The sequence below is a fragment of the Pseudorca crassidens genome, chromosome 17, assembly GCF_039906515.1.
Source record: "Pseudorca crassidens isolate mPseCra1 chromosome 17, mPseCra1.hap1, whole genome shotgun sequence".
In the NCBI taxonomy this organism is placed as follows: Eukaryota; Metazoa; Chordata; class Mammalia; order Artiodactyla; family Delphinidae; genus Pseudorca; species Pseudorca crassidens.
In genome coordinates, this window is record NC_090312.1 from 2,069,505 (window position 1) to 2,086,528 (window position 17,024).

The 17,024-nt window shown below is 56.5% G+C and overlaps 1 protein-coding gene across 6 annotated transcripts; it reads right to left on the reverse strand.

Moving 5' to 3' along the window:
- Window positions 1-12,800: 12,800 nt before the first annotated feature.
- Window positions 12,801-16,663, reverse strand: GPIHBP1 (glycosylphosphatidylinositol anchored high density lipoprotein binding protein 1). Of its 6 annotated transcripts, none has more exons than XM_067712713.1 (6): window positions 16,525-16,663; window positions 15,809-15,906; window positions 15,412-15,489; window positions 15,106-15,225; window positions 14,402-14,515; window positions 12,801-14,289 (listed from the first exon to the last, which is right to left on the reverse strand). In XM_067712713.1, the coding sequence occupies exons 2-6, from the start codon at window positions 15,858-15,860 to the stop codon at window positions 14,054-14,056; spliced, it is 600 nt and encodes a 199-aa protein (XP_067568814.1). In that variant the 5' UTR covers window positions 15,861-15,906; window positions 16,525-16,663; the 3' UTR covers window positions 12,801-14,053. The 6 variants fall into 6 exon arrangements, with proteins under 6 accessions (XP_067568814.1, XP_067568811.1, XP_067568813.1 ...); XM_067712710.1 differs by having other exon boundaries at window positions 15,412-15,519; XM_067712712.1 differs by lacking the exon at window positions 16,525-16,663 and adding an exon at window positions 16,267-16,520.
- Between the last annotated feature and the right edge of the window lie 361 nt (window positions 16,664-17,024).

Sequence of the window (17,024 nt, forward strand, 5' to 3'; positions counted from 1 at the left end):
ATGTGGTTGTTAGCAGGCTTCCTTTCCTGGTGGCTGTGTGACTGAGGGCCAGCTTTTTCTGGGCTGTTGGGAGGCTGCCCACAGTTCCCTGCCATGTGGCCCTCTTCATGCTCCTTCAGGGTCAGTGGAGAGCCTATGGCCCGGGTCTGCTGGGGTGGAGTCTCATATGACCTAACGGTAGGAGCAGCCTTCTGTCAGCTCTGCTGTAGTCTGCTGGCTAGGAGCACGTCCTGGGTGCTGCCTGCACTGTTGGGGGTCACATTCCGTAATACCACAGCATTCTGCCTCTTTCTCCACCTTCTGGCCCTCACCCTTCTCTGCATTTTTTTTCATAGCAGTTTCCACTTTCTAACACACTATGTAATTTCCTTATTATTGTGTTTATTATGTTCATCTTCCCTTCCCACGCCAGAAAATCAAGTCTTTGGGGGCGCACGGTTCTGCTTTTCCTGGTGGGCTCTCATTATGTGTGGTGCAACGAATGGGCGCTTGACCCTCATGCCGCCTAGACACAGCCTTCTCCCACGCATCTCTGTGTCTAGCCCCTGCTGCCCAGCTCTCTCCTGGACTTCACCCTTGCAGGAGCTTTAGGTACCTCGATTTCGAAATATTCAAGACCAGACTCAACTCCGCTGCCTTCTTTGTTGCTACTGTCAACTTCAGTAATATAATAATAGCCAGGTATTTCACCAGCAAAAGCAAGTTTATGTGGGAGTAGCCAGAGGAATTGCAATTCAGGAAATGCAAGCTATGGTGGACCATAGGCAAATCTAGAAGGAAGGAAAAGGGGGGAGTTGGGAGGGGCTGGTCCCACAGCACAAGGGATGGGATGCTGGTCCCACACACGCTGGGCGTGAGAGCTCCCCCTACAGGCTTGAGAAGTCCCCTTCCCTTGGCCCTCCAGCGACCTGCTGGCCACCCTCTCGCCACCGCTTGCCCTTCCAAGAGACCCTAGCAAGTAGTGCACGTTTCTGCAAGGCCTGGGCTTCAGGCCCTGAGCTCCCCTGCACCTGACATACCCTCCCGCCTTCCTGCACCCGACTGACCTGTCCTCCAAGACTCTGCTCAGTTCAGCCCTCAGTGTGTGCTTCTGTCCTACCTTTGCAACTTTATGTGGAGTTGTTCTGCTTGTGCGTCTGTCTCTACACATTACATACTACCTATGACTCGGATCAGCACCTGCCTTATTCACCTGTGTATCCCCAGGACCCCAAACACGGCCCAGCCCAGAACTGGTGCAGAATCAATATTATTGAGTGACTGATGGCTGGACAGAGAGAATGCGACTGAGGAGAAGCAGCACAGCAGAAAGAAAGGTGTTCTCCTGTCTCTGAGGAGAGACACAGAGCTTGGCCTCCTGGTGGCCCTGGTGGCTCCCTCCAGCCCCCCTTTGGTGGCCGAGTTGGTCCACCAGGAGCTCCAGGTGATGCCAACAGCATTGGTGTGTAAGGTCTGGTCAGAGGCCATTTCCCCGGCCAGGGAGCCCTGCTGTCACCGAGACCTGTCCCCCGCCCCCCACCGGCTGCTCTATAAATATGTACAGCAACACTGGGGGACGAGTGAGGACGGGGGATCCTCCTTCCATGAGGGCAGCCTCTGTGAGGAGAGCTGGGGGACTTGGAGGCTTTCCTGGAACATCCTTTGCTCCAGGCCCCTGCCAGGTGCTCAGAATGCTCACCTTCCAGAATATCGGCTTCCTTCTCGGTGGGGCGCTGTAGCCTGGGCACCTACATGTGTTCTGATGTGGGGATCATGGGTGGGGGGCCAACAGGGAGAAGAGAATTCTAGGACACGAAATGGCACATGGGAGGCAAGCTTGGCTCAGCAGGAAAGAGCTGTGCTCACCTAGATTGAATGTTACCCTAACTTGTACTGTCGCTGATACACAATCAGGGAGGTTTCCCGCCTCCTTCTCTCCCACCTCCTCACATTTTAGAAGTTACATTATTTCTACTTGGTCAGAAAATACATATAAAGTACATTCTTCCACTCACTTTTTTTTTTTGGCCACGCCACGCGGCTTGCGGGATCTTAGTTCCCCAGTTGGGGATGGAACCCAGGCCACAGCAGTGGAAGCGTGGAGTCTTAACCAGTGGATGGCCAGGGAAGTCCCACCACTCACTTTTTTTTTATGTTAGATCCAAGGTCAGGGCATTAAATGATCACACCATCCATCTTTTTTGCTGAAGTTCCTGTCATCTCTTGGTTGGATGAAGCTTCTGGTACATCCCTCATGTTGGGCTCAAAGGTACAGGGTCCCTTTGAGGTAAGATCACAGTGTGAGTGGCTACACAACCCTTGGTTCACAGTTTCCTTTCTTGTCTTTTTTGAAACTTCTGCTCCATTGTCGCTTTGCTTACTGTTGTGGATTTTGAGAAATTTGATGCTGGTCTCATTCTTCTGCTCCTGGAAAGTATTTGACCTTTTTGCCTGGGAACCTTGACCTTTTCTTTATCGTCAAAATCTCATAGTTTTTCTAGGCGGTCTCAGACTTGGTCATCGTGGCTTATGTTTTTCCTGGTACCTCGTGATCCCTTTCAAGATGTAGATTTAGGTCTTCTTTTATTTCCAGAAACTTTTCTTGGATTATAGTTTTAAGTCTTGGTTCTGTTCCATTGTTTTATTTTCTTCAGGAATTCCAGTTTTCCATACATTGTCTCTTCCATTTTGATCACTTTCTCTCTAACACTTCTTACTTCTTCATTTTAAAATTCTCTTTGCTATTTTCCTGCCTTCCTTATTAATTTCATTCAAATCTGTTCTTCCTTGTGCATCTTGTCATTCAGTCTTCATTTCTGATTGGTTATTGATTTTTCTTCTATGGTTTCCTGAGTTCCCTTATTTCTTCCTGCTTTTTGTTCATTTCTGTTCTGATTCAAGGTTTTTTTTCCCTTTGTTTCCATATCTCCAAATACTTGCAGATATTTGATTCAGTTTGGAGTTACAGTTTCCTTCTATTTTGCTATTGGTTATTTTGGGAATTTTCATGAGCTGAATTGTTTGATCCCCATTTTCTCTCCCTTTGTGTAGTGGTTTTAGAGAGATGGTGAGCTCACCCCTGCATTTCTGTGTACAGAGGTATGGGTTGTTTTACAAGATTCCTAGCCCAAGAGGGACCTCTTGTGTCAATGTGAAGAAAAGCATAGTTTCGTTACCTGGTGGCTTTTGTTTGTGGAAGAGGGGCGTCAGTGGGGAAAGGATGTGTGATGTTTGATTTTTGAAAACTTTGTCTCACAGGATCTTAAATTCCCCTTCTTGCTTCTTGTTTTACAGGTAACTCAAGGTTCGGATGTTTTCTGTCTTATAGTTATGCCTAGGCATGAGTTTTCTGTCGTTTTATTTGTTCTTTATTGATATTTTGAAGGAAATGTTAGAAGATTCAGATTTATGCTGCTGCTATTACTTCAACTATGTGGAATTTCCTCAATACATATTTTTGAATGAACAATAATAGCTGATGTTTACTAAGAGTTTATTGAATGTTCTAAGCATTTTACATGTGTTATTTTGTCTAATCCTCACAGCAACCCAATGATTTATAACATCTCCATGACATGGCTGAATAAATTGGGGAACAGAGAAGTCAGACAGTTTTCCAGAGGTCGTAGAGCTAGTGCGTGCAGAGCCAAGCTTCTGACTCCAGAGCTTGTATTCTTAATCATCATACCACACACACACACACACACACACACACACACACACACGCACAATGACTGTCCTCAAGATATTGTTAAGTAAAAAGAAAGCAAGTTTTATTATAAAAGCAAACAATGGCTAAAACAAAACCTATATTCATGTATTTGTTTCTATATGTCCACATGAGAACGGAGAAATGTATGGAAGCCCACACACCAGACTAGGGGCCAGCAAACTTCTTCTGTGGAGGGCCATCTAGTAAATATTTTAGGCTTTTCAGGCCAGATGGCTTCTGGTGTAGCTTTTCAGTTTTGCCCTGGAAGTGTGAAATTAGCCATAGACAAAATGTAAACAGATAAGGTGGCTGTGTTTCACTGCATCTTCATTTACAAAAACAGGGAGCTGGCCGGACTTGGCCTGCAGCATGTAGTTTGCTTCTCTGTTAACTTTGGCTACCAGATGGGGTATATGGAGATGAGGCAAAATGAGAGGGAAGGTGAATGGAGAAATAAAGTTGTGCCGAAGTGGAAAAAAGACACACGATAATATTAAAATAGAGATGCAGAATTAACTGTGACTATTCAAAACTTAAGTAAGCATATGGATGCATGAAAACGTAATTTGATTAAGCAATGGGGTTGTGGACATATTTTGTGTTAGATTTCTGTTGTTATTTTAATACTGCTGTGAAATTTAATGAACAGAAACATCATTTAAAATGGAGTCAGGAGGCCAGAAGGGGGAGCTCTCACATCCTGTCACTCCACGTCAGCTGCAGACCCAGCAGGAGACGGTTACCGCTTACTACCCAGCAGGAGGAAGGAAGATTTTCTCCCCACGGGGCAACAGCTCAGCCAGTGAAAAACCACTAAACTTCAAACTCCCAGTTTCCTCCAATGGACTCTGTTTAGAACAGCCCCTTCCAACTCCCCTTCTCCTCTATAAAAGAGTTTCCTCTCTTTGTTCTCCAGACTTGCCTGTGATTCCCCATGGATTGCAGGTCCCAAATCGCAATTCGTTGCTGTTCCCAAGTCAACTCATTTTGCTTGTAAAATAACTGGCTATTTTATTGTTTTAAGTCAACACTGCTTGTTCAGTGAGTAAATAAAAATAACTATTTGGCAACTTAAAATTTGGGATCGTTCATATAAAAATCTGGATTTCTGGGTAAATCTGTATGTTCTGATCTGAAAAAATGAATTATAAATAGTTAATATTCATAATTAATTGAAAATTTCCACAACACATTTACTATTAATTGAAAAAAACCCAAGCCACAAGGTAATATGTTTAGTAAAATTCTATTTGTGTGAAAGAAACACACACATGTATCTGTGCGTATGCACACGTACACACACATATACATAGAAAATCCTTGGAAGGGTGAATGTCAAATCTGAGAGTGGTCACCTCTGGTGAGGATAGGGGCAGGACGAGGGCTTTTTACTTTTTGCTCTTATGTATTTCTCTACTGTTTGTATTTCAGTGAATGTATGTTGATTTTATACGTCAGACCCGAAACTGGAAACCTCTGTGTTGCTTTTATAAGTAAGCTAACCCCTCTCCTTTCTTCTGTTTGCTCCTATTTCAAATTGGCGATATTTGGGGTGTTTCTTCTAAGCATACTTCTACATATTTTTAGCTCAGATATTCCTTCTGAAGTCTGTAAACATGTCCAAAATGAGAGAGGGGAATGGGAATCGATTCTTTTACAGAAGAACAAAGTGGCTGCATAGTGGGGGAAACAATCGCCCCTGGGCTTTGTACCCAGGCCTTTGCGTTCCTGGGTCCTCCGGGCTGGCTGTGGCCTGGGAGGGCCAGGGCAGACAGCTGTCAGGGTCAGAGGAACGTGGGGACTCCCGGGTAATGAGGACAGAGCACGCTGCCTGCCCCCGTGTAGCCCCCCCATTGGCACCGGGTTTCTGTCTCTCCCTGCTTGCTCTGGGCCTGCCCTGCCCGGCCCCGTTGGCTGAGTGTTTATCCAACAAGGTGTGGACGGCCCGCTGTGGGCAGTCTCGGGCCGGCACAATCAGCCTGGCTGTAGCTAGCCCTCCTCTCGGGGAGGCGAGCACTGCTCTGTTCCTTACCTAAAACCCACCCCACCCCCTCTCCAGCCCGAGCCGTCCAGCACCAGGCCAGAGCCACAGCAGCTTCTGAGCCTCGGAGGAGTCATGGCTGGTGCACACTGAGGTGGGCTGTGAGTGCAAACTCACACTCCAGATTTGGGAGAATTAATATGAAACAAAGAAAAAGCAATGTAAGATATTTCAGTACTTTAAAAATATTGATTACACGTTGAAATGATAGTATGTTGGATATATTGCGTTAAATAAAAGTAATTGTTTCTTTTTTAATGTGGCCACTGGAAAATTAAAAGTGACGTGTGGTTCACAGTTCTCGTGGAAAGTTGCTGCCCCCGCCGCGGCCTCTGCTTGACCTCTTCAGAGCAGTGACCACAGTCTGAAAACCATGATATTTATTTACTTATTTCTTTATAAAAATACTTATTTATTTATTTTGGGCTGCATCGGGTCTTCGTTGCGGTACGCGGGCTTCTCTCTAGTTGTGGCACACGGTCTCCAGAACACGCGGGCTCTGTAGCTGTGGCGCGTGGGCTTAGCTGCCCCGCGGCAGGTGGGATCTTAGCTCCCCAGCCAGCGATTGAGCCCGTGTCCCCTGCACTGGAAGGCGGATTCTTAACCACTGGGCCACCAGGGAAGTTCTGACTGTGATATTTATTTCTTTGCTTCTTTACTCTCCCCCAGAATGAATGAACATCCCGGGGTCAGAGACAGGGGTCGGGGCGCTTTTGACCCCAGCAGGCTGACTGCCTTGGAATGGGCCCTGCTGACCGGAGTCCTGGGCAGTGGGTGCCGTCTTGGGTAAAGACAGCACAGTCTAGTAAAAGCCTTTCTCTCAAACCCCCAAATAAGCTCAGGTCTTACCTCGATCATCCCCGAAGCCCCCAGGTCTCAGGCCCAGGCCTCCTCCCTTCACTGTTGAGTCAAGGCTATAGACACAAACCCTCCACGGTCAGCTCGGCCACGGCAGCTACACAGGGCCATGCTCTTGACTGTGAAATGTCTTTGTTTCCATCACCTCCTCTGGCCTCACTGTGCCACTGGTGCTGAACCTGCTCTCCGGAGGAAACAACTAAGGCTCGCAGAGCTTAAGACTTGCCCAGCGTCACACCACTGGACCCACACGCCTGCTGCACCGCCAGTCGTGGGCTGGGGATGGTCACTGGTTTCCTGCCACTGGGGGGTGAGGGCTGCGCCGCCCCTGCAGGCAGGTCGTGTGCAGGCTGCACGGGAGAATGAAGCCCTCAGCACAGCCCTGCTGGGAAAGGGCAACTTGCAAGTGAAGAGCTGGGACAGGGCGGGATGTGCTGGCTGGTCTGTCCTGCACCCTGGTGGTCCCGGCTCTGGGAGAGGCCACAGAAGTGATCCTTATGTGGCCTGTCCACACCGCTGCCTCACATCATGCTCTCTATCCAGTCCAAACCTTCTAGAAGCTTAAAGAATCTTTTCACTGGATGGACCCAACACCTAGTATCTAGAAGGTCAGGCTGGGGCAGAAAGTCTTCGGATCACGCTACTGGATGGGGCAGGATTCAGTGTGAGAAGCCGAGACTTGAGAGTTACGCACACCCACACGTACGCACACCAGGACACATACCACCACACACACATACGTACACGTACATACGCAGGTGTGTGATTTGATTCGTTCCAGGGATGTGACCCCATGAGACTGTGGGGCTCGCTGAGCGGCTTTTTCTTCCCGCCTGATGCTGGAACTGAAGGACTGAGCTGATCACCTCAGCGGGAAGGGAGGGTCTGGCCGCCAAGCCCACCCTGCCTGAGCCCTGCAGCCTCAATTTTCTCACCTACGTGGTGCAGATAGGAACTTGACCTCAGGGGTCCTCCGTGAGACCAGACGAGACCCCTGTGGGAGGGGGGCCGTTGGGGGGCAAGGCAGGTGCTGGTGAACACTGGTCTCTTTGTTCCTCGGTTGGCAGGACTGTTGCGTCCTTATTCGTTTTTGTCCCTCTGTGTCATTGGTTCCCAAACCTGCTCTTCCTCAGAACCCCCTCGGAATCTTTTAAAATACCTTTTTTTCCAGGTGGCCTCCAAGAGCTGCTGAAACAATGCCTTGGGGGTTAGGGTTAGTGACTCTGGTGGTCAGTCAGGCTTGAGCGGCACCAGAGGGCGAGATCCCCTCGGCGCAGCAGTGGTCACCGTGAGCTGTTCGTTGGGAACACCTGTGAGCGCAAAGAAAGCGTTCCCCCGCCCCCCCGCAGGGGTGCTAATTTGACAGTGGGGTGGGGAAGTGGGCATCTATCATTGGGATTTTTTAAAGCACCCCTGGATGATTCTAGCGGGCAGCCAGTGTCCAGAACTGCTGTTCCCGACACACAGGAGTCGAGTGGTCAGTACGATGGTTCTTCCAAACAACACTGACTTCTGACCTTTTGGTGTGTTCCTCAACTGTGTGTCACAATTTATTTAGAAAAACTAAGGTCCGCCCCCTCAGGCTTACACGTGATGGTGAGGGGTGGGTGGTAAGTACATCCATTCACAAATTACATAACCTTTCCCACATTCATCTGCTTACAGACTTACTGGGAGATAAATCGCTAGGCATTACCTGAGCCAGGATGGGGACGGGAATGGGCAAGGGAAACCAGACCACAGCTGACATTCCCCTGTCCTTCAGCATAAATTCACCCTGGGCTGAGTCTGTGTTCCGTCTGCACAGCTTCTCTTTCATTGCAGCTGGTGGATCACAAGCCTTCTGGAGCTGAGGGCTTTCCTGCAGCCACCGCACTCCGGGGGCTTCCTGCCCGAGGACGTGCTGAGGCTGGGGCTTCATGGGGCCGCTCCTCTCCAGGACGCCTGCTCTGCAGGGCTGACAGCCCACGTGCCACCGCCTCTGCCACGTACCCTGGGTATTTTCTGGGAGGATTATGAGGCTGAGCAAGGGGACACCCTGAGGGGAGGTTTTTCCACGTTACTCCAGCATAGCCCCCGCCCCAATTCTCCACCTCTGGGTGCCCAGAGCCACCCTGGTCCCGTGGGTGAGAGCGGCTCTGCTCTGGTCAGCATTCTTGACACTGAAACACATTTCTGCACCCCCAACTGGGCCTCCCCGCGACCCGCTCTCAGGCAGGAGCCCTTGATGTGTGCAGGCCTGACGTCTTCGAGTGACATCGCTGTGACTCCCTTCCCTTCCGGTCAGACTGTGCGCCTAGGAGTCGGCAGTCTCGCTCAGCTCCCGCTGCTGGCCAGTCCCCGAGTCCATCGACTTCTGCAAACCCCGGTGGTCATTGGAGGGCGCCGCTGGGTCTGTCCAAGGCCGAAGGCCGGGAGTCTCTGTCCTCAGGAATGTCCTGCTCTGGGGTCACTGCTTCGTCCTCACCCAGTTCTCATGGTTGCGAACAAGGACGGGAAATGCGACCACGGCCATCTGCTTCCTGTGCTAAGAGAAAGGAAGTCCCAAAGAAAACAGCACGTTAAAGGAGCTGGGGCGGGATGCCCAGGACTGCCCACTGGGACAGGACTCCCGCAGCCCCTCGTCCAGCTGGCAGCCCGGCTGAGCCCAGAGGAGAAGGGAACACAGCATTCTGCCTGAGCTGTCTGCCAGCGCCAGGGCTGGGTGGGGACACAGAAGGGGTCCCTCTGCCCACTGGGTTCATTTGTTCCCTTCTCATGGGGGCCAGGGGGTGGGACACGGGCAGGGCACCTGGAAGGGAGCAGGGCGAGTGGGTCCACCCAATGCTGGAAGGAGAGACAGAAAGCCTGCCTCCAAAGGCCAAAGGGCAGGGCCCAGAGGAGCCCTCCCAACCCAAGGGACAGCAGCTCGGAGCTCAGAGCAGCCCCCCAGGGACAGCTCCGGGGTCAGAGCAGACTCCCCAGGGACAGCTCCGGGGTCAGAGCAGTGACCATGGCGTTCACCCCTGGCGTCGGTGGTGCACCAGCGCCTGGCAGCCGGCACCCAGCCAGCCTCCACGGGGATACTAGGAGATGGGCTCCGCGTTTCTGCAGTTTCTTCTCTTCGGAAGAGAGAACTGAGCACAGAGAGGCCGAGCCTCTTGCCAAGGTCCCTCAGCCGGGAAGAGGCCAGTTCAGCCTGGAGGCCCGGCAGGCATCTCACTCCTGTGAGGCAGACTCAGGGTCACCACGGGTGCATGGCCTCTGCAGGGCGGGGCCCCATCCACGTCACACTGGAAAAGCCGGGAAGCCGCAACAGCGTCTGAGCTGCAGGGCAGAGCCCTCACCTAGGGCCACCAGGCTCCGGAAGTTTCCAGCATCAGGCTCTCCAGGAGGGCCCTCTGGGGGGCCGAGCGCCTGCACGGGCCCAGGGTGAAGGGCCTGCTCTGGGGGGTCCCGAGGCCTGAGCGCCGAGGCCCGGAGGCTGGCCCACCGCCCGGGCCCCTCACGCGCCTGCTCTCGTCCAGAAGGAGGCACCTCACAGGGCCGCTGCCGTCGCGGCCGGGTGTCTGAGGAGCTGCCGGCTCCGCGGGCGTCCTCTCCTGCCTGACCAGTGCGGCTAGAGGCCCTTCACCAGCGCTGGGCCCGTTGGAAGCCCACTTCCGGACTCCTGAGAGCGGGGAGGGCTGGGGTGAGGGGCTCCGGCGAGGCCCCCAGACCTCCATATGGGGGGCCCTCAGCGGGGCGGGCAGGTGGGAGCCGCAGGCCGCGACAGCACAACCTCTGGAGGTGTGAGGCAGGCTCAGGGTCACCACAGGTGCATGCCCTCTGCAGGGCGGGGCCAGCCTGGGGGCGGGGTTTGCAGGGGGGCCGAGGACTGCCTCCGCCGACAGAGAAGGTCTGCACACAGGACCTGGTGCTCGGAGCTTGGCTGCCGCTGCCATGGGGCTCGTGGGGGACACAGGCACCCGAGGAGCAGACGGGCCGAGTGCTGAGGAAGCCAGCAGGAGCGGGCGACCCTGCCTGGCCACCAGCTGTGCTCACGAGGGCCGCAGGCGGGGCCCAGGGCTGGGGAGCGGAGTCTTGGAGTTGTGAGCCGTGCTCCAGCCCTCCCCTGCCCACCGCGACCCACCCTGCACCCCGTCTGCCTGCAGGTCCCCCGGCCCTCCTCCCCCACCTCCACCACCCTGGCAAACACCTCCTTTAAATTCAGTTCAGGGCTGTTGCCCCCGTCTGGGCCCCCCACAGAGCCCTGTCTCAGCCCCTTGCGATGGGCTGAATTGGTGTCCCCCAAATCCACATGCTGAAGTCCTAACCCCATGACCTCAGAACGGGACTGTGTTTGGAGATGGGGTTTTTAGAGGCGATTAAGGTACATGAGGTCACAAGAGTGGCCCCAAGCCAATCTGACTGGTGCCCTTATACGAAGAGGAGGTCAGGACACAGACACGCACAGAGGACTGATTACAGGAATTGGGTCACGTGGTCCTGGAGGCCGAGGAGCCCCGCAACCTGCTCTCTGGAAGCGCGAGAACAGGAAAGTGGTGCGGTAAATTCCCTCTGAGTCCAAAGACCTGGGAACCAGGAGCCCGATGTCTGAGGGCGGGAGAGGATGGACAGCCCAGCTCCAGAAGGGAGAGAGAGCTTGTCCTTCCTGACTTTTTGTTCCATCTGGGCCTTGGATGGACTGGGTGGTGGCCACTCACCTGTGGGGTGGTGACCTTCCTTTCTCAGGCCCGCCATTCAAATGTCAAGCTCTTCTGGAAACACTCTCAGAGAAACACCAGAAGTCATGTTTTGCCAGCTACCTGGGCACCCCTTTTAGCCCCGTCAAACTGACCCATAAAACTGACCGTCACAGCCTCCAACAGGGACGCAGCCCCGTGACACCTTCTGACCTCCAGAACCGTGAGATAATTCACGGGTGTGGTTTTAAGCCCCTGAGCTTGTGGTCATTTGTTTCGGCAGCCGTGGGGAACAGGGGCAGTGATCCAGATGGGTATGCCCTCCGCCAGCCTCCTAGGAAGGCGTAGATGCGCTGTGACAAGGCCTGGCTGTGACCGTCTGCTGACACCTCATGCTGGGCTTGGCCTGGGGACCCAGCTGGGTCTTGGCCGCCATCTAGCCAGTTCCAACCTCTGACTCAGGTGCCCTGGTGCCACTGCCCGCCTGGCCCGTGGCCCCCCGGGAAGGCGGCCGCTGTCGGCGGGAAGCCCCCAGCTGGGTCCTGGACCTGCCACCACCAGCTGTGTGACCTTGCCCAGAAGTGTCACTTCCATCGGATGGACTGTTGGGTGCCAGGACAGGGAGCTGGCTGGGCAGCGGGGAGGGGCGGTGTTTTGGGACTGGGTGCCCGGCAGGCACGTCAGGTCCCCGCCCACAGCTGGACCTGCCCGCTCAAGGTACCACTTGCTTCCTCCTGTGCCCTCGGGCAGGGGCATGTTAAAGCCCCAGTGAGGGGTCAGGGCTGTGCTTTCTGCTCTCCAGGGCGGGAATCAGGGGCCCAGCTGCACGCAGTGCGCCCGGAGCCCAGAGAAGAGGCTGTCGCCAAAGCAGGAGCCCAGGGCAGGCCCTTCAGCCAGTGGCTTCAGACTGAGCCCGACCTGGCTCCCTCCTGCTGCCAAGGGCCGTGAAGGAGGTCAGCTCCAGAGGTGCACGGTGGGGCGTCTGTGCTCTCAGAGCTCTGGGGGCTTCAGGGCGGAGGGTGGAAGGGAATCCTGTGAATGCGGGTGATGGCGCCCAGTGTTTCTGCAGCGGGTGGGTGTGGCTAACGAGGCTTCTTGTGATGGTAAAGGACTCGGGTGGGGCGTCTCCCGTGAGCTTGCACTCGCAGGTGGCACACAGGGGCAGGGTGTGAGGGTTGCCCTGACAACAGTAGCTTGCTGAGCGTTTATTCTCTGCCAGGCATGGGTACAAGCAGCCCCCTCGGCGGTTCAGTCAGTTCTCACTGCAGACCTACGGGGAGGGGTCTCCTACTTTCCCACTTGGCAGGTGAAGAAGCCCAGCTGCAGGCAAAGGGGCTCACCCGGGGCTGGAGCTGGAGGGTGTGGGCCTAACATTTGAACCCAGGCAGTGTGACCCCCGAGCTCGGCTCTTATCTGCTATGCTTTCTTAGGGACTGTGTGTGCAAACGTGTGTCCACAAGTGTGTGTGCGAGTGGGAGTACGTGTGAATACGTGCATATGCATGAGAGCGTGTGAGAATGCAAGAAACAGAGAAACCCAAAATAACTAGCTTCAAGATGGCAGAGGTTTATTTCCCTCCCAGGTAAAGGGGTCCTGAGCTAGGCAGTGCAAGGCTGGTGTAATGGGTCCAGGCCCCTTCCTCTATGCTACCCTGCCATTCTCAGTATGCTGCCTCATGGTGCAAGGTGGCTGCTGTGCTCCAGCCATCATTCCAGCCACAGGAAGGAGGAAGAAGAGAAAGATATGCCATCTCTACCTAAGGGATTTTCCCCCCATCCCCAGCTAGGCCTCGATGTTTCCATTAGTCAGGAAAGGGGAGAATGGAAAGTGGGAGACTATTCTGCCTGCTGGGATACTTGCCAGGCAGGATAGAGTTCTGGGCTTCCCAGCCCAGGGGATGTTGAGCTGGTGGGGATCAGGGGTCCTCTAAGCCTTGTTCTGTACTGCTCTGATGGGGAAACTGAGGCCCAGGCCCAGGCCTCCTCCTTCCCACTCCAGGGCTCTGTCCTGTCACCAGCCAAGAAGGCCAAGTGCCCAGCAGCCAATGACACCAGCCTAGCCAGAGCAGACACTGGGGAAGCCAAGGTTCTCCTACCCGGCCCCCTCCCACTGCTCCCCTCCTCTTCTCCTCAGGAGCCCAGAGGCCATGTCACCCCTCCCTGATACTGGTGGCCTGACCGCCCCATTCACTGCCCCTATGCCCCCAGCACCCACCAGGCTGAGCGATCGGCTGCAAAGTCCCATCTCAACCACCCCTCCAGCCTCCCTCTCTTTTCTCTTCTTCTTCCAGCCCCTCATCCACTCCACCCTCAAATCCCAGCATCCTCCCGGGGTGGAGGGCCCTTCCTCCTATAGGCCAAGGAAGGCTTCCTCCCAAAGTCTCCTCCCCCAGATGGGCTGCCCATCACCTGGATGGAGGTGTTTTGTTGGTGGGAAGTTGGGGAGCAAGTTGGGGTGGTCTCCCCCCAGGCGCATGGTGAGTGTTTTCTCTGCCAGGGGCGGGAGCTGGGTGGACCCACCCTGTGAGCAGCTGAGGCCTGGACCTAAGGCCCACATGCTGGCCATCGTGCCACACACAGGCAGGGAGAGGAGGCCAGGGCGCTAGATGGGGACACTGAGGAGAGGCAGACGTGGCTGTGAGGAACCAGTGCTGGCCGGATCATTACAGACGCTTCCAGTTTATTCTCCAAAGCTGGGGTGGGGGCAGGGGAGGGGAAGGGAGGGGAAGACAGTGGGCAGAGTGCTGACCAGCCAGGGTATAAGCCGGGCTGGGGGTGGGGGTGGGACCCCCCCCCCCACTCAGAACACCATTGCCTGAAGGCCGGCGAGGAGGCTGAACAGGAGGGCGGTGGCCACGGTTGAGGGTCTACCCTGGGGGCCACCTGCCCCGCTTCCCTGGGGGTCCTGCCAGGGCGGGATGTTGCACAGGCTGGCCTGGCAGCAGGATATGGTCGTCAGGGATCCATCCACTGTCCTGCTGATGGGTTGACATGTGTCTGCACACCACCCCGAGTAGGTGGTCCGGGGACCTGACTCTGGGTGGGAAGGGGGTGGTGGAGAAAGTGCGTCACACTGTAGGGACGAGGCCCCGCACAGACGTGGGAGACGGGCTCCTCCCGTCCGGCTGCCCCGGGGTGGCCTGCTCACCAGTATTCCAGTGGGAGACGATGGTTTTGCAGGTCTTGGGGAGGATGCAGCTCTGCATCTGTCTGCAGCTCTCATCCCGGTGCAGGGACTGGCAGGAGTAGCACCGCAGCTGCACTGGGAGGCCGGGCGGGCTCAGTCCCCAGCGCGCCCCCGCTCACCCAGCCCCCCACCTCCGGCCTCTTCACCTCCGAGGCCTTTTCCCAGCTCCTGTCCCACTCACGCATCCTCAGCTGACCCCCACGAACCCTGCGCCCCTGCCTCAGGACTGGCCCCTTTCCCTCCCCTAGCCCGGCCCCACCAGTGCCAGGCTGCTCATGTCTTTCTGAACAGGACTCCACACCAGGGCCTGTGACCCTCCGGTCTCCCCATCCCGGGCTCCGCTGTGCTGCTGTCCTGCCTGGTGAACTCTCTCTAACCTCTCTGCCGCGACACCACTGTCCCTCCCAGGAATGGCTCCTTCTCTAGGCCTCCCTACTCTGGACGGCAGTTGAGGGTCACGGTCAGGGTGAGAAGTGAGGGTGTGCTGAGTGTCAGGGGCCCCTCCTCCCCCCTCCCCCCACGAGGGGAGGGACGCTCACAGGTGGAGGCCCTTGCCTGTCCTGTCCTCACCGTCAGCCTCGCGGACCCTGGCCCTCGGCAGTGCCCACGCATGTGTTGGAAAAGGGGGACAAGTGGCCCACCGTGGGATCGGGGTGGGCAGGTACCTGTGCCTCTGCTGCCTGCAGTCACGCTGGCCTCGTCGTCCTCCTCGTCGTCGTCCTCGTCATAGCCTTCAGGTCCAGCGTCCACGTCATCATCCTCGACCTCCTGCGTCCGCCCTCTGCCTGGCCGCGCAGGGACGCCTGTAAACCTCCACTACCCGGGCACAGAGGACACATGCTCGGGGTCCAGTGCCACGCCCCCACCCCTCGATCCATCAGCCCCCTTGCCAGTCCCTCTGTCCTCCCCGCCGCCTCCCAAGCTGGTGAGGTCACTGCCTGGGTCTCCGAGCCCCGGCCCTGCTTCCTTACCTGTGTGTTCCTTACCGGCAACACTAGGGGGTGTGTGCTGGCCCTTTATAGCAGCTGGCCCGTAGCCGTCAGGATGGCCTGTCCATTTCACAGAAGAGGAAACTGAGGCTGGGAGAGGAGAGGGCACCCCAAAGCCTGCCTCTCTGTGCGGCTGAGCCTGGGGGTGGGTGGGGAGGGGGCCCGTGCCCCCAGGGCCTGGCTGGGCCGGGGCTGCAGGTTCAGGGACCCGTGGGAACCCACGACAGCCCCATCCACCTCCCTGTGGCCTCGGCCTCCAGCTGCATTCCCTCTTTCTTCCCAAGCCATGTCTTGCCCCCAGGCTGGGTGATGCTGGGGGTCCTGTGCGCCTGGACTATGCTGTCCCCCGCGCTGCAGCGTCTCCCCTCGCCCCGAGTACCTGGCTGCCCGCACAGCAGCAGAGCCAGCAGGACAGCCACCAGCACCTTCATCCTGCCGGAGCTGCCGCGTCTGCTCACCCGGCTCCTCGCTGGGCCTCTGGATTTGTGGGAAGTGGGACAAAGGACATTGCCGGGGGCTTCCCGGAGGCCCTGGACCCCCCAGCTCCAGCCTCAAACAATGGGCCTCACACTGGCCCCCAGGCCAGGCACTGGGCCAGGGATGGTCATTTCCCTCCCTGACTCCAGGGGCTGGGTGGGGGAGAGGAAGTCATTGTGGTTGGCCTTGGGGCGTCCCGTCCACCTGTGTGGCTCTGCCCTGGCCTTGAGGCCTCAGCCCAGTAGTGTGGGCCGGCCAGCCCACTGCCCCCTGTCTGGACCCCAAGGACCCGGCCCAGGCCACACAGCCCCAGGAGCCTGGCCTCACGGGTCCTCCAGCTGCAGACCACTGCCCACGCACCTTCAGCCGTGAGTCGTCATCCGCATTCCGGGGGCCTTGTTGAGAGGATTTCAAAGAAAAGCACAGCTGCAGTCCTCCCGCCAGGCCTCCTGTCCTGCCAGCCCTGCGCTCGCCCACTGGCTGCCGGCTGCCCTCCCTCCCGCCTCGGGGCTTCGTCCTGGCTGTTCCCTCTGCCTGGGGTGCTGTTCCTGCCAACGTCCACGAGGCCGTCCCACCCGCATAGGCGCTACCTCCTCAGAGAAGCCTTCCCACCATCACCTCACACCCTATCCTCTGGAGGCCCCTGCCCTCCAGAGCTCCACGCCGACCATCCAGGACGGGGTGGAGGCCTCCTGGGGAGCCGCTGGGAGCCTGCCCGTGCTGTGCTGTGTGTGGGCCTGGGCTGCCCCACTCTCCCGTTCCTCCCCTGCGGGACGCAGACTGTGCACAGGGACTGCTGAGAAGCCCCTTCCTGGAGGCCACGGAAAGGAGGGGGCGGGGGCAGGACGCTAGATTGGGGCCTGGAGCCAGGGACGCGAGCCCGCCCACTGTCTGCGTGGCCCACTCCCTGAATTTGCCCAGCCTGAGTTTCCCCAGTGGGTGGAATATTCTCAGGGACCACCTGCAGCAGAGGTTGAGAGCTGGCTCTGGGGTAAGGCCGCCTGAGCCTGAGCCCAGTCCCCTTTTCCCTGGTTCTGTGGACTTCAGTGCTCTCACAGTGGTCGTGGCCATCAAGAGCCAGGGCCCGCTGGCGTGTAGGACGGCTCCCGTCACAGTCC